We start from the raw sequence: 27991 nt of genomic DNA on the forward strand, positions 1-27991 counted from the left end.
CTCAGGTCATGTTATTTAACACCTTTATTTCAACCGAAATAATACCTCCCTCTGAGGTTGGCCTCAAGAACTAAATAAGACAATAAACAGGAACATTTAGTGTGGTTCTTGGCACATCACAGACATTTAATAAATATTGATTATTATACTTTTAGTTTCCCTTGAAGAATGCTGTCCTGTGAAACATGTTTTCAAATGAATAATTACATGTACTTGAGAACCTCTCTGTGGAGCCATTAGAATTGCATTTCACACATTTTGATATATTTTACAAGTGCATGTCAAAACTTTATTTATTTATAAATATGCATTATCCATGGGGCATGCTATTAATGTGATATTTCATCATGTTTTGTTTAGATTTGGACACAAGGAAACTCACTTAAAGGTGCTGCCATCTCAGAAAGCTTGCAGTGCCTGCATCCTTGAGTGTCCATACACACTCATTTTTTGCAGAGGTTTTTAGAAGTCCTATTAGTATTTTTCACATTAAATTATATATTCTCTTACTAAGAGTAACACTGTATTTTCTGATTTTTATAGGATACAATAAAGGGGAACAAATATTGGACAGCAGTTGTATTAAATTTTCACTTTTGCTTTGTCAGGGAAGACCTGTTTGTATTTTTGTTTGAAATTCTCAACAACTAAATTTAGCACCATTAAGATCCTCAAATGTTGTATTCCATTTTTCTTAAAACTATACATGAAACATTATATGTGTCTTAGACTTTTCTTCCTTAGCAGATGTAAAACACAATTTGTAAAGATTTTTGATGAATGTTAGCATCTAATCCTAGACTAAATAAGAGATCTAGATATATAATAGCAGCCTACAGTATTTCTAAATTGTGATTTGCTGATTGTTAATTTAAATAAACCTATCTACTTAAAACCAATGGTCATATTTTAGAAGAAGGGTTAATGGATTATTCTCTAGATAATTGTATATCAAATTCAAGGAAAAAAATCACTTTTTTCTTACAAGAGAATTAAAAATGAAGAATGACCTCTCCTTTACACAGAGAAACCCAGGACCTGCTTCATCCATAGTGGACAATCACAGACCACAGTGAGTCATTGTTTCAGCCCAATTCTCTTTTTTCACGGATGTTGCACCAAATCGTCCAGCAGCCCCACCCCATGACCATTCCTTTGCCAGTCAGCTGGCAATGCAGTTTGGTTACAGAGATGGAGTCAAGAATTTCTTCCTTTTTTATTCATTAAGTTTATTGGTACAGGGCTGGCTTCCTTTCTCAGAGTGAGACTCCCGACAATGACACGCAAAAATGTTCCTTTTTAGTACCAAAAGCAAAAATATTGATTGTCTCTGAGTATATAATTTGCCATTTTGCATCGAGCACTTTAAAACCTTTTAACATCACAGAAGTTGAAAGTACAGAACCTTAAGTATACTTTCAGTGGTACAATTTTCTTTAGAATATCTTCAGTATGAGATAATTATTGTATTTCATGCACACTAATGAATTTAGTAAATTATGCTTTCAGTTCTGTCATGGTTTTTATGGTATGAATAAATATAAAATAGTCCTTTTCTTGCTTCCTCTAAAACAGAATAAATTATAAATGTAGATGTTTTGCATTTGGAAGTCAAATAATCAACATTTTCGTCTTTGTTTTTGGGAAAATAATGATAATTCTTTAGCTGCCTACAATTGAAATCATATTTATCAATTATAAATCTTGATAAGTAACCAAAACACATTTACATATTTAAAATATATTTGTTTTAATTCTCTGATAAGCTTTACCTCTAAATTCACAAGAACATTGATGAAAATTAGAAACCACACACAAAAAATTACAGTATTTTTGAATGACATCATTAATTATATATTATTTTGTATTGATCATGTTATGTTTATAAAATAAACATATTATGTTTAGCCATGTTATGTTTAGAAAATATGTTAAAGTATTATATGAGCAGACTGAATTGCAAAATTGCTGAAAAATAGGCTATTTTGCCAGCAACCGTTATGCAGGTATTCTTAGTCGGCAGTATTTATCAAGTCACTTTGCTGAAAATAACAAAAAAATACTATTATAATGACTGTAAATGTGCATTTTCAAATGTATGTAAGACACCTTTCCCTTGTGTTGTGAAAGTACTTGGGAAGGTAAATGTTGTGTTTCTCCGTGTTTTCCTTTTTGATCAGCAGAGGGACTGTGCATCTCGCATGTATCTCTCCTTCCCCAGTCCCAGCCAGCCTTGTGACCTAACACTCTCTGCTGTTCATTCATCACTTCATTTCCTTCTGCAGTCTATCAGAGGACTTCCTTGGTGGCAGCTGCCAGACTGTCGGTGAGGACGCGGTCCGAAAGTATCGGCCAGGTCTCACTCACTGCCCTATTGCAAGCAGAAATGTGGTATGGGCCATTTTCTCTAGAGACAGAGTGCTGACCAAAGGCAGATGCCCCATAAGTGCGGGGCAGGCGGGGCTATCTCACTGTTGAGCCCCAAAGTACCCTTCTCCTTCTTGGACTAGAGAGAGTGGAGCTGGGAAAGGGAGAAGCCAGGGGCCAGGCACATAAGGTGCTGAGTCAGAGCAGGAATTGTCTGGTCCTGGAGAAGGAGTCTGGGGGTGGCCTTGGGCAGGGATGGGGGTCTCCTCTGAGCTTGGCAGCCTTGGGTCCTGCATCCTGGGCCAGCTGTGTACTGCTTGCTCCCCCAGCCCAGGGTGGGAGGCACAACTGCGCCCTGAGGCTGGGTCTGAAGCCTTAGATTACCAGTGTAAGGACTGTGTGAGCGGAAATAGGATTTTGGCATGAAACACTTAGGAAATTAGATTGTGTCAAATACATTTTGAAAACCAGAATGTATTCTGTAATGATAAATTCAAATCACTGATTCCAGGGATTCTGCAAGACCTTGAAGCAAATCTTTCATTTGCTGTATTTTTATTATTTGTTCACTACTGGTACTGTATGCTAAGTGGCTTCTCTACTTTGGTCACCCTCATCACCGTCTTGAGCCCTGCAGGCATGTGGTGAACCTGACAGCCAGCCTTGGTTACAGCTCTTTCTATTCACCAAGTGACATCAAGACCCCTTAACCTGCTTTAGTTACCTGACCCCAAACTTTCTAGCCAGCGGGGACCCTCAGGGAAGCCTTGGAAGAGAACCCTGTCTGCACATTCCCTTTCCCTCACAGCCAGCCTGACCCCTCAGCCAGCACATGCTCTCGATTCGCTCCATACACTGCCTTTCATGCCCCTTCATGAACCTCTGCCGAATTCCCAACCTCACCATTCAGAACCATAGAACCAAGTGAATTTCAAACCATTAAAGTTAGCATAAAATTTAATTGAGACTATTGGTATCCTAAGATGTTTTTGTCTATTCAGGCTGCTATACAAATTACCTCAGACTGGACAACAGGTAAACACCAGAAACTTATTTCTCACACTTCTAGCACCTAGGAAGGGAAGATCAAGGTGCCACACACTGAGGCCCAGCAGGGGTTGTTCTTCACTGTCATCCTGGCACACAGTGGGTGGGCAGACAGCATCTGCAGGCTCATTCACACAGGGTGGGCATCCATTCCTGAGCACAGGTCCTCACAGCACAATCCCTTCCCGAAGGTCCTGCTTCTGAGGCTGTCTCCTTGGTGCGAGGATGGAGAATCTCTTAGAGACCGAATGCCCAACTGCAGTCCAAACCCACTTATTTATCTCCGAGTGCCAACACTGCCCCTGTGTGCACTGATATCTGACGCTCGGCTGCAAGGGTGGTACTGGGGCATCTCAGCTCATGGGCCAGAAGAGGGCTCCGTGCCCACAGAGGCACACGTGCCTGGGTTGACCACCGCTGCCTTAGGGCTTAGGTTTCCACATGTGAATGTTGGGAGAACAGATCATTCAATAATGTGTTCTCTCTCTTCCTCCCCCATCTCATTTTATATAATTTAAAATATGTAATCAGAATAACTTTTAAAGTGATTTGAAAAGTGATTATAAAGATAAAATTCAAAAATTCGTGGGGATGATAAGCAGCAAAATTGCTATAGTTGAATTAACTGAAAATCTTTTAGGATATAGCTCTGATAAATAAAATTGTTGAAGCTATAACAAAGTATTTAGAGTCCTGAAGGATATAATAAAAATATCTACCTTAATAGCAACTCTAGAAAAAAGGAAAAGAACATCTTTGAATATGTAATATGAATAATATGTCATGAAGCTAAGTGGAGTCATGTAGCCATGAGTACATACTAAAAATATTTGGGAATTACTTGGCCAGATTCATCTTAAGAACATATAAAGAAAGTATAAATAAAGTAGGATGTAGAAAAATAAATGTGATTGGAAATAGACTTAATAAAATGAAAGAAGCAATAGAGGGCATCCATATGACCAAAAGGAAATTAGAGGATTAAAAAATTTCAAAACAAATTTCTAATACTAAATGCGTGACACTAATCGACACAAATGAAAATGCTACATAGGTATAGATGGAATGATTTTAAAGAATCGTGAGAGGTCTGGCTTTTACTATTTATATACTTGTTAGCCTGTGTTAGTTTCTTGAGGCTGACTGAAAATACATGATCCTTGGATCAGAGACAAAGGATTTTATCATTCATAATTACAGCTAATGACATCAACTCTGGCCCTTTTTCATCCATTTTCTTTATCTTTAAATCTCAAGCCCATAATAAAACTGTCATTCTAAGAAATTGGTAATTTTGGATAAGGCAGGTGTGTGTGCGTATGTGTGTGTGTGAATGTGTGCGTGTGTATTTGTGGTCTATATGAGTTTTATACTATTGCACAACAAATCTCTGGAACTGAAATGGTGCAAAGCATTTATTATCCCATTGTTTCTGTGGTCAGAAGTTCACCGGTGGCTTGGTTGGATCCTACTTCCTAGTTTAGTAAGTGTCGGGTTAGAGGATGGGTTAACCCCTGCCCCATCTGTCTCCTGTGGCTGGGGACACTTTCACGTCTGCCGTGTGCTTGACTCTGGTTGCTCCAGGGTCCAGCTAAGAGCAGAACTGTTTGCAGCCTCATCCAGCATCCACTTCATCCACACTCTCACAGTGGAAGTGCTGCTGCAGGAAGAGCAGACCTGTGCCCTGGTCAAGAGCAAGAGCAGGCCATGAGCACATGGTGTCCTGCAGTTCTCCTCAGGAGAGCAGGAGTCATGTGAGATGGAGAAAGGAAAAATACATGACAGAGAGCATTAACAAGCAGTGGAGATCTGGTTTGAGAACAATTAAGAGGAGGCTGATTGCAACATGATAAAAGCAAAAGAGGTGAGCAAACAGGAATTTAATAGAGAAATAGGAAATAAAAGCCAGAAAGTGACCTTCTGGATCACAGTATATACCTATGTTAAAACATAAGAACATTCTCAATTCATTAAGCTTCTAACATAAAAATATTTAAGAGGGAAAAAAGAGCAAACTAAAGGCAATACAAGCAAAAGAAAGGAAACAATAATAGAAAAGAAAGGGAATTTTTTTTTAAAAGCAAAAAGCATTAGGAAAAAAACACCAAAACCAAAAATTTGTCCTTTGTAATGTTGAGTAAAAATGACAAACATCCAGTTAGATTGATCAAGAAAAAAAAGAGAAGTTGAAGTTACTGAAATCAGGAACAGAAGTGAAGACATCACTACTGACCATAAAACACTAAAAATTTTAAAAAGCAACTGTACGCCAACAAATTAAATAACTTATGTGAAAAAGCTGCATTGTTACAAACATACAGATTATCAAAACTCAGTAAAAAAATAGGAAATTGAAAAATTAATGCTATGGAAAGTACAGATAAAATTAGTAATCACAAAAAACTTCCTACAAAGAAATCCCAGATTCAAACTGGTGAATTCTACTAAACATTCAAAAAACTTAAACCCATTTTTATTAGCCCTTCCAGAAATTAGAAGCGAGGAAGCCCATTTTCTATTCATTTTACAATACCAAGACTTTTGGGTGCAAAGTCAAGGAAGAAGAACAAAAGAAAACTGCAGACCGAAGCCCCTCGTGAAGATATACAGATAGAAATGTTCACAGAATGACTAAAACAAATCCAGCATAGATACAGTGAATTATGCACCATTAAAAATAGGCATAGCCCAGAAATGCAAATTGGGTATAGTGTCCATATGTAGATTTGTGAAATGAACCATGCTAATTAAATACAGGACAAAAACCTCATCAGCTTCTCAGTGTACGCAGGGAAAGCATCTCACAAAACCCACCAGCCTTTCATAATTAAAAACAAACTAAAAGAAAACTCTAACACTAGAAAGGAGCACCCTCAACCTGAGAAAAACTATCTGTGCGGGACTCATAGTGAGGGAGACTGACGCTTTTTCCCTAAGATCAGAAGTAAGACAGAGATGCCAACTTTCACTATTTCTATGGAGCAACTAGGTGAAAGAAATAAGAGGTTCCCAATTCAAAAGGAAAAAGTGAACCATTTGTAGCTTATACAATCTTATATGTAGCCAGTCCAGGGAAATCTACTCAAAGTGCTACCAGAATTAATAAAGTGTCTATCAACTTTACGGGAAACTAGATCAGGGTACAAAGCTATCCTATTTTTGTTCAACAGCAATGAATGCTCCAAAATTAAGAAAACTATTCCATTTTGCAATCACGTAGATAATAAGAATAAAACTCCTAGTAGTAAATGCAGCGAAAGTACTACAAGACTTATACAGTATATCAAAAACTAAAAACAATTGGAGTAAATGCTAAAAGATCTAAATAAATGTAAAGACATTCCATATTCATGCAGTGGAATATTGATATTATTAAAATGCCAGTTTCATTGCAAGGCAATCTCTATCACAATCCCAGCTCTCTTTATGAGAGATTGAGAAGATGAAACTGGGATTCAGATGGAGAAGCGGTTAGCAAAACAATCCTGAAAATGGAAAACACATTCAGCAGAGTCTGGCGGCACAAGCCTGAAATCCCAACACTCTGGGAGGCCGAGGCAACAGGATATCAAGTCCAAGTCTAGCCTGGGAAATTTATTGATTTGGTGAGACTGTGTATCAAATTTAAAGTAGCCTGGGGATTTAGCTCAGTGGTGCCATTGCCTGCCCCGCAAGCGCGAGGTTCCGAGTTCAATCCCTGGTACCAATAAATAAATAAATAAATAAATAAATAAATAAATAAAATTTAAAGTAAAAATTATAAAAGGGCTGGGGCTGTAGCTCAGTCCAAAGCCTCACATTTAATCTCTAGTAGCCCTCCCTCAAATTTTGTAGAAGTCAATCTGTCAATTTTAAATACACTGCTCAAAGCTACACTAACCAAGACAGTTACGGACAAGCACAAAGATAAAAATATAGACCAAAGAAATAGAGTCAATAGTCCATAAATAGCCCATTTGTATAATCAAGTGATTTTTGTGAAGACATAAAGATCAATCAGTTGGGAAAGAAGAGTTTCTTCAAAAAATATTCTTGGGAAAATTGGACAACCACACGTAAAACACTGACGTTGGAGCCTATTTCACAGCATACACAAAAACTAACTCAAAATGATGCTAACATACAGGCTAAAACTAGAAGATTATTGTGAAAAATTTTAAAGTAAAACTGAGTGAAGCAATGATGTTTTAGATAGGATGCCAAGAGCACATGCAACAATGTCAAACAAAATGTTATACTATAACACAATGAAAAACTTTTGTAAATGACAACCATTAAGAAAATGAAAATACAATCCAAAGAATGAAATAACTATTTGTAAATAATACATCTGAGCGGGGTCTTGTGGCCAGAATATGTATACAGTCCTTATAACTCAGTAATAAAAAGACCACCCCATTAAAAGTGGCAATATAATCTCCCTAGGAATTTCCCCAAGGAAGATATACAAATGGTTAACAAACACGTGAAAAGATGTTCAACATCATTATTCATCAAACAGTCACAAATCATAACTACGGAGAGATACCACTTCATACTTACTTGGATGACTATATAATCAGACAACAGCAGATGTTAGCAAAATGTGAACAAATTGGACCCTAATATATGCATTTGGGTTTTCTGAGAAAGAGTCTCACTTTGTAGCCCAAGCTGACCTCACATTCATTGAAGTTCTACTGCCTCAGCCTCCTGAGTACTGGGATTACAGGTGTCCCCCAACATATCCAGCTCTAAATTATAGGTGAAAATATAAAGTGCTATATCCACTTTGAAAAATAATTTGGCTGTTCCTCAATATGTTAAATGTAAGAGTTTCTGTATAATCTAACAACTGTAATCCTAAATATATCCCCAAGAGATGAAAACTTTTACCCCCACAAACATTTGTTCGTGAGTTTTTATAGCAGGGTTATTCATCATAGACAAAATGTGAACATGACTCAAGAGAGCATAAACTGTTGAATGGATAAACAAAATAAGATTTGTCAGTACAATGGAATTTTACTCAGCAATAAAAAGATACAGTGCCAAAACACTGATGAGCCACAAAAACAGCTTGCTAAATGAAGAATGGTAAGTGAAAGAATTCATTGAAGGCATGCAAGGTATGACTTCATTTACGTGAAAGGGGCAGATGAGGAAAATTTATAGACATAGATACGAGATGCATATCTGTTTAGTTCTGGGTATGGCATGACCATGAGGTTTCTTTTATGGGGGACCTAAACACTCTAAAATTAGATCTTGGCAATTAGTATACAACCTTTTGAATATGGTAAAAATAAACCTGTACATTTGTATTTGGTGAGCTTTATGATATGTAGGTTATATTTTAATAAGCTTAAAGTAATCAATAGCAGAGAGCATCTGAATATAGTATGTCATGTAATGAGTCTTTACTATGACAAATTAAATTTATCAACAGTACTCTTAAGGCAGTCTTTAGTTTGGACACCTGAAAGGTACCATGTACAAGCAGAATATCACTGAGTTTTATATTGCATGTATCTGTTTCCTTTCAAATATATAATACCTGTAACATCTTCCAGTATTCCTAAGAAGGACTTGAAATTTGAATTCTGTGTAAATTTATAAACGTCAGTTTTAGGTGAGGATTTTAGAGAAGCAGACAGTAAGACTGCCTGGATTTGGATGTAGAGCAAGCTGAGAATCCTGTTCGCAGTGCCCAGCCCTTTAACCAACACTGAACAGTGACAGCACTGAAATGAAACAATTTAAAAATACCTCATTTTCTTGACCACATTGCTAAATTTAGGAAATTATGGCAAATCTTTTTTATAATGATATGTAGTCAAATACAAAACACTGTAATAGTCCCTTTTTAACCTGGAAAAATCTGGACTGTATCCAGGAAACAGCAACAACCATTGGCTATTTAAATATACTTGAGCTTGAAGTGTGTATTTAGAATGTAATCAGCATAGGTTTTGTCTTTTTCTGTGTCTCCCATGTCTAGAACAGTCCCTGGCCCACATATATGCTCCATAACAGTCCCTGATAGGTGGAGATGTTCTCATCAATGGTAAGAACATATGTTTAATTCATCATACTGTGCAGAGATGGAAAAGCCCTTTAAAACAAAAGCATCTCTAGTTTACACATGTAAATATAGCTTGCAAGATTGTTACATGACATATAAATAAAAACTTTCCTTTAGAAAGTAAGAATTACATCTGATGCCAATAACAAAAATTGTGAAGGTTCCATTCTTGCTTATTTAAAGAAATTTAAAATACTGAAGTATAAGAATGTAGTTGACATTGATTTGTTCTTTTCATGAATATCTGAAAGACCAACAAAGTATCTGTTAAGCTTTAAAATAACAAAGAATCAGACGAAAACAATTCTGTTCTACTACCTGTCACTATACTAAATAAATATTCACTCCCATCCTTCCATACCTCTGCAGATGACACTGAATATTTTGTCTGGGAAATCCTGTGAAACTTCTCAGTTCATATGTCTGTAAATGCTGAATATCCTAGGGTTTCAGTTTGAGTTGTTTTTAATGTAACATGATGGCTGTGTTTCATTTTATGATTTTTATTTTTTCGAATTTTATTAGTACATATTTAAAGTGCATAAGGAATACATTCTTTGTGGGGAATTGGTACATGTATATAATACATCTCAATTCATTTTTTTCCTCTTCCTTTCTACCCGCCTTTCATTTTGCCAGGATTGGATTCATTATCTTATACGTCCTTATAAAGTTAATTATACATTCTGATTAACAACCAGATCAATAGACCAAAAATGACATAAGGTTATTGTACTAAACGAAGGTACACTTTTAGACACATTGTCTGTGCTGGATTATGATAACTTTTCTCTCTCAGTTTATTTATATATTGAATTTCTCATATAAGAGAGAGCATGTGATACTTATGCTTGCATGTTTGATTTACTTCCCTGAGTAGTATGGTCTCAAAGTACATCCATTTTCTTGCAAATGACTCAAGTTTATCCTACTTTGGCAGAGGAGTGCTCCACTATGTGTAAAAACCATAATTTCCTTAACTATTCATCTGTGGATGGACATGTAGGCCATTTCCAATATTTAGCTGTTATGAATTGTGCTGCTATAAACATGGGTATGATGTGGTATGATGACTTTAACTATTTGGGGAAGATGCCTAAAAGGGGAATAGCTGGTTGAAATGCAATTTCTATTTGTAGTTTTCTAAGGAATGTCCATACTGATTTCTGTATTGGTTGTACCAATTTATACTGTCACCAAAAATGGAGAAGGGCTCCTTCCCCTACACACAGCCCCACCAGCATTTGTTATAGGTTGATTTCATGAGATAGCCATTCTTTTTGGACTGAGATACAATCTCCGGTCTGTGTTTTAATGTGATATTTTTCACTTGATAATAATATTTTAAAGGAATCCTTTTAAATAAAAATAATTTAAGTATAGAGAAGGTACCTCTGAGTTGCATAGAGATGTGTCTCAGAAGACATTTAACCCATGGCTCCTAAGGCAGAGGAGGTGAGCAAATCCCAGCACCCAGGAAGAGGCTCCCTGCCACCATTGCACCACTCCTAGGGCAGAGGAGGTGAGCCATGCAGGTGCCAGCAGGAACCCCCAGCCCCCCATGCAAATGAGAAGACATGTAAACAGGCATCAAAAACAGACTTCCAGATTACCTACAACAACCCCAAAGGGAAATGAGATGGAACACTGATACTCAACCACCTGGACTCCCTGAACTGGCAACAAAAGAGGATCTGGAAAAAATGAAATCACAAATAATTTCTCAGATAACAACAAAGATTGTGCCCATAGTGCAAGACATGATTAATACATCTAGACTGGGCACAGATAAAAAAATAGAGGAGTTGAGGAACTGGAATGCCAACATAGGAAACAAATGGAATCCATAAAACAGATGCAAACAGATTTCCAGGAGATTAAAAACTCTATTGAAAGTCTATGCAGCAGAATGAACTAATGTGAGGACAGAATTTCAGATATAGAAGATAAGATTGCAATTACTGACCAGGAAAATAAGAATTGCTTTAAAATTGTAAGGGACCATGAGAAAGCAATCCAGCAGCTGCTAGACAATACAAAGAAGAATAACCCAAGACTGATTGGAGTCAATGAAGAAACAGGGGAGAGTGAAGATGACATAAACATATGTTCACAGAAGTGCTGGCAGAAAACTTCCCAAGCAGGGAAAAAGAACTTGACATACAGATAAGTGAGGCATATAGGACTCCAACTAGCCTTTATCAAAAAAAATCTACACATAGGCATATAATAATTAGGATTCCAGAAACCCAACAGAAGAACAAAATTCTACAAGCAGTTATAGAAAAGAAACAAATCACATACAAAGGAAAGCCCATCAGAATCACAGCAGACTTCTCAATCAAACCCTCAAGGCAAGAAGAGCTTGGAGTGATGTATTTCAACCCCTAAAGGAAAACAGCTTCCAACCCAGATCGATGTACCCTGCAAAACTATCTTTCAAAATTGATGGAGAAATAAATAGATACTTTCATGATAAAGAGCACCTTAGGAACCTCATGAATACCAAACCAGCATTCCAAAAAATTTTAGACAATACCCTAGGAAAAGACAATGAGGATCACAACCCCAGGAAGCCCAGCAGAATGAATCCATTGGGTGTGACAAATTAAACACAAAGGGGGAGATTTCAACAAAAAGAAAAAGTCATAACAAGGCTTTTAAAACTTTTGACTTCATCTCCCTAATGAGTACATAATTCAATCTTGTTATTGTACTGATTAGTATTTTTCTGATTCTAGTGTTACCTTTCCTTGTGCTGTACTGGCTATTTATCATCTTCTTATGTCTACTTTTTAATTGGGTTGTCTATTTATGAGCTGTAAGAGTTCTTTATATATTCTGGTCATAGGTTATATGCATTATAAATATAGCCTGTTTAAGGACTACTTTTCCTTTTAACGATGTCGTTTAAAGTTCTAAATTTTGATGGAATCTCGTTTATCAATTTTTTTCTTTTATACATCATGTTTTTTGTATCCTAGGTAGTTCTTGCTTACCCTAAATTCATAAACATTTTCCCTTATAATTTCTTCTTAAAGTTTTATAGTTTTAGTCTTTCATATTTATGCTCATAGATCCTTTCAAGCTATTTTTATGTATGGAAATAAAGGGTTGAAGGTAATATTTATATAAGGATGCCAGGTGTTCTAGTGCCATTTACTAAAAACACTATCTTTCCCTTGGCTCTTGAATTGAGTTTATATTCTATGAAATGTTAATGTTAAATAATCTTTCAAAGCTCAGTGGACCATACATGTGTGGTTCTATTTCTAGATGCTGTTTTACTCCAAAGATCTATATGTCTTTCCTTACACCAATACTGCCTTGATTACTGTAGCTTTACAGGAAGTCTTAAAATTAGATAATAAACATCTTCCAGCACTGTTTTTTTTCTTTTTCTTTTTACTTTTCTAGTTCCTTTGTACTCATGCATAACTTTCAAATTTCAATATCCAATTCTTCATTTATAGCAAGTATACATAGACCTGAACTTTTATATATACCTTGCATTTTCTAATCCTGCTAAATTCAAATACAAGTTCTAGGGGCTCCTAGAGATTTCTTAGTATTTTCTCTGTAGATGATCATTTCATCTACATATAAAGTTGCTTCTACCTTGCCAATCCTATCCTAATTGTGTCATTTTATTCCCAGACTATTTTGGTTTAGTCCTATGTTTCAAAGTTTAATAGACAGATGAAGAGTAGGCAGATCTGCCCTTGTTCCCCACCTTAGGGAGAAATCATTGTATCTTCTCCATTCATATAAGGTGTTTTTGCTGGAAGTATGGAGTACATGTCTTTAATCTGTTGAGAAGATTCTGTTCTATTTCTAGTCTCCTGATAGCTTTTACCATGAACAGCTGTAGAATTTAGTTCGATACTTTTTCTCCAACTAGTGACAGGATCATATGGCTTTTTCCTTTCCTCTGTTTAAATGATGACTTTTGAGGGTGAATCTTCCAATGCTGAACCAACACTGCCATCCCTATAATAAAACCACTTTCTACATACTGCCAGATTTGACTTCTAATAGTTTGTTTTCTTAAATAAATTTCTATCTATGTTCATAATTTTTCTTCTATTATCTTTATCTAGTTTTAGGATTAGCACAATGTTGATTTCCTAAAATGAAGGGAGAAGTGTTCCTTTTTTTTTCTGCTTTAAATGTTTGATATAATTTATCAGTTAAAATGTATATGAGCCTGTTGTTGTCATATAGGTAGGTTTTCAGGCTAGGAATATACTTTCTTTAACAGGTGCTATTCAAATTTTATATTTCCTCTAGAGTTAGTTTCATTAATTTGTCTTCCAAAGTACATCTTAGAAGTTGTCAAATTTATTTCAAAACAGATTTTTGAAATATGCTTTCTATATCCTTTTAAATTCTGTAAAATCTGTGGTAGTGTCTCCTAGATCTTGATATTGCAATTTTAAAAATGTATAATTTATATTGTGTAATAGGAAGTAAAGGTCTAAAGGCGCAAGGGAAGTGGGAGGGGTAGCAGAAAGGAAAGAACGGAAAAGAAAAAATATGAGAAAAGGAAAAAATAGAAACAAAGTCTTTGCAAATAGAGAAGGGTGGAGGGGGTGAAGGGAGGGCAAGGGAAAGGGAAAAAAATAAGAACCAAGATACGTCATGTAATGGTACAAGATCCCAATGATGAATGCAAGTGTATTTTATACCTAAAATGTACTAATAAACTTAATGGGGAAAAGACATTTAATATACTTCACCCAGAATGAAAAACATTTAAAGCATGACCAAAGGCTCTTTAATTGTCTTTCTAGGAAAGGAAAATATGATTAACATATACGGAAGTGTTGAAGCATAGAAAAGAATTATTTTTAGCAAAGTGTGAATTATGTATGTATTTATTTTATTAAAATTTATGATGATTCACTTTTATTGCATGTTTTTAAGTTTTTTTGCGATTTCTGTAAAGTATAAGATGATTTTAACATAGGCCATGTTACTTTTGAAATTCAGGAGGCAAATGTTAAGCATAAGATATAGCCAATCAAAACATTTCAGAAGACCCAGATTTTTAGACAGTATAAGTGGATTCTTATTCTCCAACTATGCCTGTTTTCTCCAGATTCAACCATTTCCTTTGAAGAGAATATATGATATGGTTTTAAATCTTAAGGTAGGCAACAATAATTGCTTTTTATTTTTGTGGTAAGGTTTTCTCTTTAAATTCTAGTTCATATATGTATTGACCTTACTCTTTTATTCTGTGATATAATTTTTAATATTAAACGTATTGTAATATTTGGCATTTTAGCCCAGAATCATAATTCTTCCTTGAGGGCAAATCCAGTGAATTGTATCATTTTTTCCTGAGTTCTCGGCTACTTCCTTCTGGAGCTTCTGCCCGAATAATTGCTCTCTGAGCATGGCACCTCAGTGAATGTTCCATGATTCTTCAAGTGCCGTCCAGGAGACACTGGTACAATAAATGAGAATCACACTGCACTCCACTGCCACCCACACTCTGCCCATCTTCCAGCCCAGTACCTTCAATTGAACCACACTGCTTTCCCTGAAAGACCAAAGTTCTCAACAGTCAGAAGGTGTCTTGAATATTTTCTCTGTCTCCCCGCCAGCCAAATTTCCTACCCTAGCAGAGTGAACTTCTTGCCATTAATCGCACCGATCCTGTCTGTGTTTTCTCACACACTAGTTTCCTGACTGGAGCGTCTCCATTAGCCCTTGCCTCTCTTGCCTCTGTCTGCCTTCCTGCACCTCCCATGTGGGCTTCAGTCTTCTCCCATGAGAGGGAGAGGGCTCCCACAGCTCCAGGTGTACCTTACTGCAGAGTGCAAGCAGAGTGGTCCTTTGATAGGAATTTGTAGATTAAGTAGTTTATAAGAAAACAATTCTCCTATTTTTATTCTTTCTTGTTCTAGAAATGAGTTCTTTGCATTTTTCCTTGTTTTCTCTTCTACTAAGCATTCCTCAAGTTTTTCCTATTCCTCTACCTTAGCAATTTATCTCTAAGAATGAATCTTTAGACATACACATTTTTGACTTAAATTTCTTTTTCAATGTGTGCTCAAACATGGGTAGCAAGTCTCTCTTTGGATTACTTTAAATTGAATACATTACAAATTTTTCTTCAAAACATTTGGTCCTGTATTATATAATTTTGTTAATGGTACACTGTCATTTTGATTATTTGTCCGTAGAATAAATTTTCCTTATTACTAAAATATATTTGTATATTGGTGAGCAAGGGAATAATTTTACTCATCTCTGTACTTCTCATTTCCACCCAGTTTAATAGACTACAGTTCTTTTTAAGAATACCATTACATTCTCTCCATTATATTCTATCTCCTTTTTCTTTCTTTCCCCCTGCGGTCCCCATTTTACTTTATGTGTTCATCATTATTTACCAAAATGACACCAAACAACACTGAATACTCCTCTGTTTGTAGTATTTTTCCCTTCCGCTACTGTTACCTTTCTTAAATGAGTCTGCCATGTGTAGCTTGTTTGTGCCCTGCCTTTTTCTATGTCCAGAATCTGCCACTCTGTTCAATCCTCAGCAAAAACTTTTCCATGGGGAAACCCTCACTCTATTCATTTGAAGTATCATAGCCCATTTTGCCACTTCTTTTATGGCACTTATTATTTTTTTGTGTAATTACATGGTTTATACATAAGACCCTTTTCCTCTCAGTGAAGCTGGAAGTTTTCTGAAAGAAAAATTCTATGTGTGATTCAGTTTGTATCCTCCATACATTGCACAAGTTCTAGTGCTAAATAAATGCTAATGCTAAATAAATGTGTTTGGTGAGTGATTGTACTGATGCTGTCTTTGATTTTATATGAATATATTTACTGGAAAATATTTAGTTTATGGCAAATATTGATATTCACTATGCAGATTATCATAAATATTCTGCTTTTATTCCCTAGTTTCTTAAATATTCATAATTGCCTATTTTGATAAAATAGAAGTGGCTTCCTTTGGCAATGGTTTAGGTAAATTCTTTTTTTTTTTTGTACTGGAGAATGAACTCAGGACCTTGCGCTTGTGAGGCAGGTGTGGTGCCACTGAACTAAATCTCCAGCCCAAGGTAAATTCTAAATAAATATCTTTTAATTCTACAGACATAATTTAACTTTTTGTGTTTAAATAAAATTCTATTCAAATAATAGCCATGTTAATGATTACTAAGATGAACAGTTGAACTATTATTTCCTTTCTATGTGTAGAAGAATATTTTTCTTTTAGAGCTATGGTCCTTTTCATACAACGAGCCCCCAAAGTACTTTAGTTAAATAGCAACACACTGAAGGGTAACATTAAAAAATAAAATAAAAACTTACTCAATGCCAAATTTCCCAAGCATTGGACAGGAGGGAATGCACCCCAAAGTCAGAAACATCATGGAGAGGGGGCAGGGTTCAAGTCCTACCAGATGTAAGGACAAGAGAGATTTGAGGCTGGGACCCAGGAATTCGATGACCTTGTGGTGAAGCTTGGCAGGAGCCAGGCACCGACAGGCAGTGCAGGTGGTCACAGAGACAGGGAGCAGCACCGGCCTGTCCTCCCGAGCTGACCCTTCCTGTTGCCCACAGCAGTGAGATGGCCGGAGGGATGGAGTCGCTGGATTCGGATTAGGCTTGTAGCCAGAAAAACGCCACAGTTCTGGTATGTGAAAGAGGTGTTTCACATGAGTATTGTTAAAGCATCATTGACCATGAGGAAAAGGTAAAATGAAAAGCTGTAGATAAGCCATTCTGTGATATCTTACATTTAGAAAATGAACTAGTGAATTTAGAAATACATATTTGTCTAACGTTATGTAAGTTTTTTTTTTCACCTAATTTTAAACTGCTCTTGGTTTCATTATGTTACAAATACATGTAAAATATATTTCTTAAATTTGCTCTAGATTTATGACAAACACTTGTTTTTTCTATTGTGTTTGTTTTTCAAGTCCATTAAGATACGACATTTTGTTTAATTTTAATTGTAACACAATTTAAGTACTTGCTTAAAAAAGTACTTGCTTAGAAAAAAATTCAGAAATCTGCTAACAGTTGCTCAAAAGACATTTTTGAGGACTGTTACTCAGTTACTTAAAAATTTACTTAAAAAATTCAAGAATCTGATAACAGTTACTCAAAAGACACTTTTGAGAACTATTACTCAGTTACTTAAAAAGAAACATCTGTTGGCTGTACTCAGAATATTTCTGTTGATCTTATTGTTTGGCCCATGTATATTTATCTGTCTTTCTGGCCTTGTCTCCTCCAGACTCAAAACTATAAGCCTACCTATGATGGAAACGCATGATGCCTATCAAGGACTTTTAGATAGACCTTCTGAAGAGTATCCCTGACTGCCAATCACAACTAGGAGCCTCCTTCTGCCTGAAGTAGCTCGAGCAGTCATCGACTCTTGCCTGCTCAGGGCAGCTTGGGATACTTCTTCAGAGGGGGGAATATTATAGATTGATGAGCTAGGTAGAAATATTATAGGCAGTCAGATAGGGCTAAGTCCTCAAGAAGGCCAGGACAAAAGTGAAACAAACCACAGCACCACATCAATTAGACTTCCTGGCTATATGCACAGAAAGGGACAGACCAACCTAAGCCAAGGGGATTTGCTGGAAGGTTATTGGGAGCTCTTGGTATTGTAGACAGCTAAGTTAGTTATAAATAATACAGCTGGTTATACAGGACTGGGCCTTTTGCAGGGAGAATAATTGTGGCCCAAGGCACATTCACTGAAGGCCAGAATTGTAAAAGGAGAGAAACTACACACTCTTGTGCCTCCCCTGGACATGAATAGGAGTGATTGATATTCTAAATAGATATCAATCACCTGGGTGGGGTGTCAGGGTCTTAACTCAGCCTCTCCAGGAAGTATCCCTGACCCCCACCCTAACTGAAAATCCTTGTATGCTTGCTAAGTGACTTGCTTCCAATTGGACCACCATTACCTAAGTGACTATACTTGTAACCTTATTGGATGTTATGGGCTGTGGCCCATGTTGTACCCATGTTCATTTCACCCTCTAAAACTTCTCTGTAAAGTGGGGTCTTTGGCTACCTGCTCTGGACCCCTCCTGCCCCTCAGGAGTTTTCCTGTCAATAAATATCTTACTACTTTTAACCTCCAAAAAAAAGATTATGTACACAAATTTAATTTTCCTTAAACACGTGTGAATAAAATACTTTAAAATATTTGAAGATATTTAACATACTGAAAACACAGCTGACTTCACTTTATTAAGTCTGAAGAATCTTAGAGATTTCAGAGATACTAAATTATGGTTAATATTGAAGACACTGTTGTTTAATGTTTGATTTCTGTTCTGTGTTTAAAAAGTTTGTTTTACAGAGAAGGTTCTAAGCACTAGCTCTTGCCAGTGATGATGCACCTTTCATGGTTGTGGTTGGGCTTTGGTTGACGGGGTCTAGTATAGGATGAAAGCAGAGAAAAAAGGGTCCTATTGGGACAACTTTTCTATTGAATACATTCAAAGTTTATCATAAAATAAACTTTCAGAACCTAAGCATGGTACAAAAAAAGGTGCAGCCAGCTTCAAAATTACTTTCATTATCTTAGGTCTCTAACAGCAATGGTGTCCAGTCCTTCTTATGATAGGATAGAACTCTCCATCATTCCTCAGTGTTGGTGGCAAAATCTTCAGATATTGTAGGAGGAGCAAAATCATGTCGGGAAACTAAAGATGAGCAAATAAATACTTGCTAACAATTAATGGCATATTATACATTTATAAATTTAAAAATGCACATTGAGAGACTGGCTTCCATTAAGTAATGCTATATAGTTAATATTATTCATGAAGGAAATTGTTCCTCTCTAAAATCCCTGAGAGATTTGTGAATTAAATCTGTGTCTTAATTCTGTGGGATGCCTGTTTTATTTCAACAAGTAGAAATTGTGTAAGAATTAAAGGAAATACTGCTTTTTTAATTTTAGAGAAATTTGGTTTCAAATTGGCAGAAATAAGACTTCTGTGTTGAAATAGAAATATTGAGAAATGGGTCACAAAAATCAAGGGAAAGATCAGAAAATTCTGATAGTGGGGACTTGTGTTTATTTTCCAGTAGCTTGTCCTCATCCAGCATTGTGTGACATGTTGTCACTTTTGTGGTAATAAGCATCCCCAGTAGAGACGTCACTTTGAGGGCTTTGCTGTTTTTGTGTTGATGTTTTGCTGTCTTCAATAACAGGGAACAAAGCTTCTGTAATCTAGAACTAAAGAGAAATCCCGTCAAACTTCACTCAACTGGAATTGTTCCATTTTTCTTGTGACTAGGCTCAAAATAACTTTTACATAGTGTAAAACAAAGTAAAACGAAGACCTTTAAACCCGTAAGGTAAATTACAGTCTAAAACATTGGCTGTTGTTTTGCAACTCCCTCAGTTTCCCTTTGATTACTTCTGTTCCCTCATTTCCAATGGTTAACAAAGTAGTCAATTTTGTTTATTCACCATTATTCAGGAGAATGAATAGATATCCAGTGTATTCATAATCAATTTTGGCTGGTTTTGATTTTTGTGAAAACAGTGGCATATAGGGAGAGATTGGATTTTTCACTCAAAAGTAGATTTCTGGGGTGGCATTTGATATGGTTGTTGATACTTCGTCTTTTGTGCCAGTCACAGCTGTGCACACAGAAGCCATTCTTATAGAAGGGGTATAAGCTAGAGCTCAGGGGGCATGCAATGTAACTATTGGGACAGATGGGCAGGGACATCAGGAAAGTGGCCGTGCCCAGGCTGGGAGGAGCCTCCGACCTCAGCGGAGAATCAGAGCACAGCTCACTGTGACTGCCTAGCAGAGTCCAGATAGGGGCTGAAAGCTTGCCAGGACCCAGAGCTGGGAGCCTGTGTGGAAGCCTTTGGGCTCCCCTGTCCATGGAGTGGGAGCTCAGGTAGAGGTCAGGCAGGCAGCTGGCCGTGTCCGACCCCCAAGGTGGGCTAGAAATAATGGACTCCTCATCCCCACCATCCATGTCCCATGCAGCTTTCAGACACTGACCCCCCCCCCCAAATGTCCACATGGAAAGGGATCTGGGAAACAGTTCCAAGATATGGAAAAAAATTTGTTATGGTTTAGAGTTCACAGCACCCCATTCTCGAATCAATCATTATTTTCTGCCAATTGTTGATCTTACAAGCATTGATACTCATTCTTATACATGTGCTAAGATTTCAGGGAATATACAGGGAATCAGATAGAGAAGAATAGGTTAAATGCATTCACAAGTTTACAAGACGTTGCCCAAATGGTTGTACTCACAAACAGTGTTTGTTCCACAAACCCCTGGCTCCAAATTCTATGCAACATGCATGCAAGTCTTTCAGGGTTTTTTTTTTTTAAACAGGATGTATGTGAGATATCTTTTTGTGGCCTTCATTTTATTTTTGTTTAAATTATAATAAAGTTGAGCTTTTCATATGTTTTGCCCATTCCTGGTTCTTCTTCAATGAAGAATGTGCTTTTTGTGAAGATGTATGAATTTTACTTTTCTTACTGTGGATAGCCATTGTGTTATATACAGAATTAGGAAATTATTTTCCTCAGTATATTAGTTTCTTATTGCTGCTGTAATTACTACAAGCTTAAATTCAGTGGATTTAGCAAATTTATGATTCTGCAGTTACAGATATCAGGAGTCTGAAATAGTTCTCCTGGGGCTAGAGTCAAGGGGCCTGCAAGGTTATGCTCCCCACTGAGCTCTACAGGAAGCGGGTTTCCTGCTCTTCTGCTAGTAGGAGCACCCCGAGAGTTTGTCCTCCAGGGGCCCAGGGGCCAGGGGATCCCTGGGGCCTGCACCCGGCCTCACCCCGCTGCTGCCCCTCTCACTTATGAGGACCCGGACTCACCTGGTGTGGCAGGGTTTTCTCTCCGGTTTCAGACCCCGACTCTGCCGCGTCCCCGGTGACTGTGGGCCCAGCCGTGTCCCGGGCCATCCTGCGTCAGGTTCACCATGCTCAGGGTTGCTGTGAGGCTTCGGATTCTGTGCCCGGGGACAGTGTGCCTGCCGCACACTCGGCATTAACACAGTTTGTAGTGCATCTTGCTCAATGTTTGAACAGCCTGAATGTATTCTTTTGCTTCTGAAAGTTTGACTGTCCTTGGACTTTAGTATTGTCAAACAAATTTTGGGAGTTCTTAAAATAATCCCAATCCTATTGTGATTGCAAATAGAATTGCATTAGCTATAGGTTAAATTCTGTATGTCACTGTGACATTATTTTATGAACATGCTCTCTATATTTATGCAATGTCTTTAATGTATTTTTTATATTCTCCAAAAATTTTGAAGATACATATGTATATTCATTCCTAGAATATTTTTGCTGCTTTTATAAATATATGTCTTTGTAAAAAACACTTTGTAATTATGTGTTGCTGGTATGCAAAACATACAATTGATTTTTATATTGATTTTGTATAAAACACCTTGGGAGGCTTTCTTACTAATATTACTAATGTTCTTGAAAATACTTCAAGTTCCCTATGTATATAATTGTATAAACTACGATTTTTTCTTATGTTTCTAAATTTGTCTTGTCATATTAGTTAATATATTTTGTGTTGAGTAAAATATCAATAATGTCCATCTTACATTACTGTAGTTCTGATATAATTGTACCATTAAGTCTACTGTCATTAATTTTGAATAGAAATCTTATATCAATTGAGGAAGTGATTTTTACTGTTTAGGTACTGTGACTTTTTGTCCTGATTATATTGGAATGTTATCAAATTATTTTCGTTCAAATATAATTTTATCTTTTACTCCACATTAATATGTTAATGGGAAAATTATAATGAGTGATTATAAATCCTGAACTATTTTCTGTATCTAAGATAACATACGTCAGTTGTGATGTATTTTTTTTGCATGTATGATAGGCTTGGTTATGCTGTTTTGTTATTTGGGTTTTTTCATTGTGTACTCATGAGTAACTTCAGGCTGTAAATGTCATTTTCTGGCACAGTTTTGGTATGAAGGTTATATTAGCCTGGCGGATGTTTTCCCGTTCCTTTCTCTGGAGTAGTCCACATTGGAATGATTTATTTTCTAAACACCTCTTGAGTTTTCTCTGTACAATCCTGCACTAGTATTCCTTTATAGCACATTTCTTCATGATATTATTTTTAAACATTTATATGAGTTTTCAGCCTTATTTCTTTTTCCCCTTTCTCAGTTAGAGCACTGTTTACTACAGTGAAATGCGCAGATCTTAGAAGTGTACTTGATGAGTTTGGGCAAAGTGGACCTATACCTCCAGCTAAATCCCAAACTGAGCCAGTCCCATCCACCCTCTGTTCTCAACAGGAAACCACTCCTATGAATTCTAACAGTGTATATGACTTTTGCCATTACAGTTTTGTGATAAGGTAATCCTAACATGATATGCACTTGCATTCGTCTTTCTCCTCTCAAATATTTGTAAAATATATGTTATGGTATCAATCACTGAGTAATTCCTTTCCATTTGCATATAAACATCTTGTTCTTCTAGAATTGATGTTACCCTATTTATGGTTAAATAGTGATTGTGAATAAAATGTGATGAATATTCTTATGCAACTTTTTGTGAACATATGTTTTTATATATCTTGGATACAGTCTATGGAGTATAATTGCTGGGCCATAGTAGAGCCGGATGTTTAAATTCATGAAAAAACTGCTCAATTTTTCCACAGTAGTTGTATCATTTTAAACTGGCAACAGTGACTGTTCCAGGAATTCCACATTTCTGTCAACATTTGGTTTCGGTCTTCTTTCACTTTTAGCCATTATGGAGCATGTGTATTTGTTATTACTGATTTGATGGGATTCATTATAGATACTCAATTCTAGTTGTTTTAGAAGTATTTTCTCCTTGTCCATGGCTTGTCTATTCAGTTTTTAAAACAGGTTTTGGGTCTGCTCGTGTGTGTGTGTGTGTGTGTGTGTGTGTGTGTGTGTGTGTCTGTCCATGCATGCATGTGCTTCTTGCTTCCTAAGACATTCTGTTGATTTTGTTTCCTAGTTCAATTTTGTGGGGAAACTGCTTGGACCAAGAGGAAACTCCTTGAAGAGGCTACAGGAAGAAACAGGTGCTAAAATGTCTATCCTGGGCAAAGGATCCATGAGAGACAAAGCAAAGGTACTGAGCTCAGAATCTGATATGTAACACGTGTGTGTTTCCTGAACACTGGTGCCCCATTGGCGAGCACACCAAAATGCTCTTCCACTCTTTCCTGTGACTCTCTCCATCTGGGACCCCTGCTCCTGCTCTGGTGCCTCTTCTGTCTCCATAAAATTCAAGGATTGCATCCTCCTCTTCAGAACATACGTTCTGTATTCTCATTCTCTTTATTCCTTTGTGTAATTTGCCATCAAATCTTTTCAGTTTTTGCATCCTCCATGAATGTTGCTGTATGTCTGTGTTCATCTTTTTTTTTTAATTTCCCGGCTGGATCCCATTTATTTCTTCAATCACATCATCTAATCACATCTGTTGTATCATTTTCTCATTTAATCTCCCTGCCCTATTTCATTTTGATCCTCTTATCTGAAGCAATTTCAAATACTTATCTGCAAATCTAAGAGAATCCTGGTTATTTCTGGAAATGTTTTGATGATATTAGACAGTGCACCTGACTCCCAAAAGAAGGATGAGCCAAGCAATGTATTGAGTTTGATGTTTGGAATGATTTGCTCCACATCTAAACTACATTATTTTCTATTTTATGAAGTTATAGGAATTTCTCTGAGTTAGAATTCAGTGTTTGAAGGAAATAGCGATTTGCAGGAATTCATTCATAAAGTATCTTTAAAAAATCATTGGGAAATGGTGAATGTGTATGGTGGCATCATTTGAGCAGGCTAAAATTTTATAATTTTATATATTATGACAGTAGAAAAATGAAATGCTCATAATTATTTCTGATTCTGGGAATACTTAGAAAATTAGTAAGAATCCTGTCTTCAGTCTACTACTGAGACATCTCGAAGAAATTTATAGTGAGAAATGTTTCCAAACCGATATAAAGTATGTCATGTAAAATATTTTATTTTTATTATAAGAAATCTTTTTTAGACTTTAAATAAGATGTTCTGTAAGATCCTTATTTTATAAAAATATTAAATTAAATTGATACATAATAATATATGTCTCACTATCTTTTTAAAATAGGTTATTTTTTATCCCTATGTATTTGGACAATTTTTCCTGATCATAAAGTTATAAGTGGAATTCCTTTTTCCATATGAAAAGCATGCTAGTACCAGCATAAGTACTAGTATGAAAATACAGTCAGAAACAAATTCAGTTTACTACCAAGCTTCTGTTAAGCTTCCATTAGGCTTAATTTACTGGCATTACTCATTACTTAATATTCTCTTTCTTATTTTTAGGTGGTTGATCTTTTTTGGCTCTGCTTTGAGTGTTTTCATATTTCTGTATAAAATAAAACAATGTTTACTAATGATAATAATATATCATATTTTAAAATATATTTTCTCAAATCTAGATTAAGTCTTAACTGTCAAGATTATTGAACACACAGCTGAGAGAAATTACAGGCATGGTTATAAAAATTTTTACCTTAGTTAAGATTGATTAAAATAAAGTTAAATCATTGGTAAAGTTAATATTGTGCTACTATTTTGCCTTTCTGTCACATGACCTGCACAGGGAGTTTTTGCATGATTTTATTCTTTATAAGAAGTAAATATAACTTATTCTGTAATGAAAGTGTAGATGTGTAGAAACTGGAATATATTCATGCATCAGTTGAAGTAGTATTTAGTATACTATGTGTCATTCACTGTTGTAGTTTACAGAAGAGAAATGATAATATGCTGCACATCTTAGAATTTAAATTTCAGTAAAATAAGTGAACAAATTTTATATAACCAGACATTAATAATTGTTATGGATGAAGAGAAAATAAGTGATAGGAAAGGACTTAATGGTGGTAGAAGCAGTACTTCGGGGGCAATCAGGCAGACCTTTACTTTTTTTATTTTGGTACTGGGGATTGAACTCGGGACCTTGCGCTTGCAAGGCAGGTGCCAGAACCACTGAGCTAAATCTCTGGCCCAGGCAGACCTTTAGATACCTTTAGATACGGAGAAGGAAACAACCCCCCAAACACCATAAATTAGAGCAATAATACCCTCTGAGTGTGGAGGGATGAGGGCCCTGTCCTCTGTCTGTAATCACACTGATCCACGCTGGCCGCTGTGGCCCCTCACCGTGTGACAGCGTCAGTCAGTGTGGCTGCTCCCTCTGTATTGCCCGATTTCTCAACAGTTTTACAGTGAAGCTCAGAAAAGCCATGTGCAGTCTCCACTGTCATCTGTGCTCTCTTGCTTGGTCCCTTGACTGGATCTTCTTTCACTTCCCAGACTCCAAGCCCAGGGTATCCCCTTTATGATCTCATACCATTTATGTCTTTCTGAATCTAAAATCTATGCCCAGCTGCCAGCCTCTCTTTAAGTTATAGATTCTAGATTTACATATGTGCCAATTCAGAATGGCAATGGAACATTGTCCAAATGCATGCACATCTCACACACCTGTACACACATGCACATGTGCACACACATATGCACACGTGCGACGTGCGCAGGCACGCACACAGATTTGTATTCATCTCAACAAAGACTCCTCAGCTGGACTTGGGCAGTTCCCACTCAATCCTCTCCTCACCCAGGCCTTGCAGTATCAGGTACAAACTTTAACTGTATTTATTTAAAGTCTGTATTAGCAAGCATCAAGTAGGTCCACATGTAGCAGCAAATCTGTTTTTGACATTTTATTTGAAAAAAGAAAAAAAACTGACACATCACGAGGCACTCCTTATATAGAGAAAAAGCCAAGATCAGTAGGCTCTGCATTCCCAATATCAAGCAACTGTTTAGTAAGTGTTATTAATTTGTCTTCTTTGCATTTGTTTGAAAGTGTTAATGCAGATTGTTTTCCTATGTCGACCATGCTGTTACCATAGTTTAAAATATGTTCTAAAGTTGGTCTTTATTGCATGATGAAGAATTTTTATGTCCAGAAAAATGTTTAAATTACAAATATTTACTTTATATGTGTTGTGTGCTCAATATATTCACTATTATGTTGTATAAAAATATTAAACATGAACCAAGCTTTCACAAAGCTTGTAGTTTAATTAGATATCATGACCTGTTTAAAAATTTCTTTAAAAATAATTAAGGAAGTATTGATTATGTGAATTAGTAGGAAAATAGATGTCTAGGTCATTTAATTTTGATTTTGTGCATCTAATAAGACTTTTAATTTTTAGATAGAAACATGATGTTTTAAGATTTATTCCCAGATCATTATTAAATTAATTGCTTAGTATAGAAAATAGTTGCAGTGGCATGTAGTAAAAAGATTCAGTAAGTCTGAGTTTCTATCTATCTTATTTCATTCTTGGTGGTGTGAGGAAATATTATTTTCTATTTAATTACATCTAAACTCTGTAAGCAAAGAAAGAAAACAAAAACCAAAACAAAATAGAGCTCAGTACTAGTCAAAGTAGCAGCAGTAGTAAAATCTTTCCATCCAGTCAGGATCTTTCCCATAACAATCAGATCCCAAAACATAAGAACTTGATCTGCTGAAAACTCTCCAGGAATGCGTGAACAAAAGATAAAATTTGAATTCTAAGATGAATGGTGTTCCTGGAGAAATCTAGAAAGTAAAATATACGCTATGTGTTTAGTATTTCAAAATACTTCAGGAAATTAACTGATAGTTCAGAAATGAAAGTCTCCACATACCATGGAGCCAGCTGGCTCTAAATTGCCACACAGCTGCTGTTGTCCCTCGCGTTGCTTCTGAGCAGCAGTTTTCAGGGTGACTTACTGTAGCTTCATATGGGGCATTACTATTTTTAGTGGTGTTGATGGCAAAGATCGGTAAGCGAGAAGGGAGGAAGCAGTGGTTCTACAAAGCTTATCTTCAGAAACAGTAAGGACCAAACCTATTATCCTCATGAAAAGACGCTACAAGTGGAGAAAATTTAGTTGACTGAACACAACCCAGACAAGAGTAAGGAAACGGGAACACATGAAAGTAAATTTCTTGCATACTTACTTGGTTGTCCCTAAATGGGAATTATAAATGACCATTGCAAATGAATTACATTGTAGTGAAATTTGCAGTGGCATACCTATTGATGAGCTCGGTTGAAATTATGGAATGTGGTCTAAACACATGCCAGTGAAGAGGCATGTAAAAAGGAAAGGGATGTCTGCCGATGTTTTATTCGAAAATGTATGATAATTCTCAAGGCAAGTGTTTTGTCTTTGATGTGCTAATATCACATGTGGTTTCTCTCTTTTAATACACCTTCTGTATTTGGTGATGGCTACTTTAGTAAATCCTTTCTGATTTTATGGCGAGATTGATTTTCATCAACAATAAAATGAACTAAAACTCTTCCAAGAGACGCGGCTGGCTGCCTGGTGGGCATGTGGGTGTGA

The 27991-nt window shown here is 36.3% G+C and overlaps 1 protein-coding gene across 33 annotated transcripts in view; it reads left to right on the plus strand.

Annotated features, from left to right (window-relative positions):
* Khdrbs2 (KH RNA binding domain containing, signal transduction associated 2) overlaps window positions 1-27991 on the plus strand; it is a 570923-nt gene that overhangs the window by 185864 nt on the left and 357068 nt on the right. For all 33 annotated transcript variants that reach the window (XM_087205165.1, XM_021259405.2, XM_087205160.1 and 30 more), the window contains exon 3: window positions 23529-23645. In XM_087205165.1, the coding sequence (XP_087061291.1) occupies window positions 23529-23645 (117 nt within the window). The remainder of the gene's footprint in view (window positions 1-23528; window positions 23646-27991) is intronic.

This window comes from Heterocephalus glaber, unplaced genomic scaffold (genome assembly GCF_053883595.1).
Source record: "Heterocephalus glaber isolate CG9 unplaced genomic scaffold, H.glaber_assembly_v1.0 deba00000594, whole genome shotgun sequence".
Lineage (NCBI taxonomy): Eukaryota > Metazoa > Chordata > Mammalia > Rodentia > Bathyergidae > Heterocephalus > Heterocephalus glaber.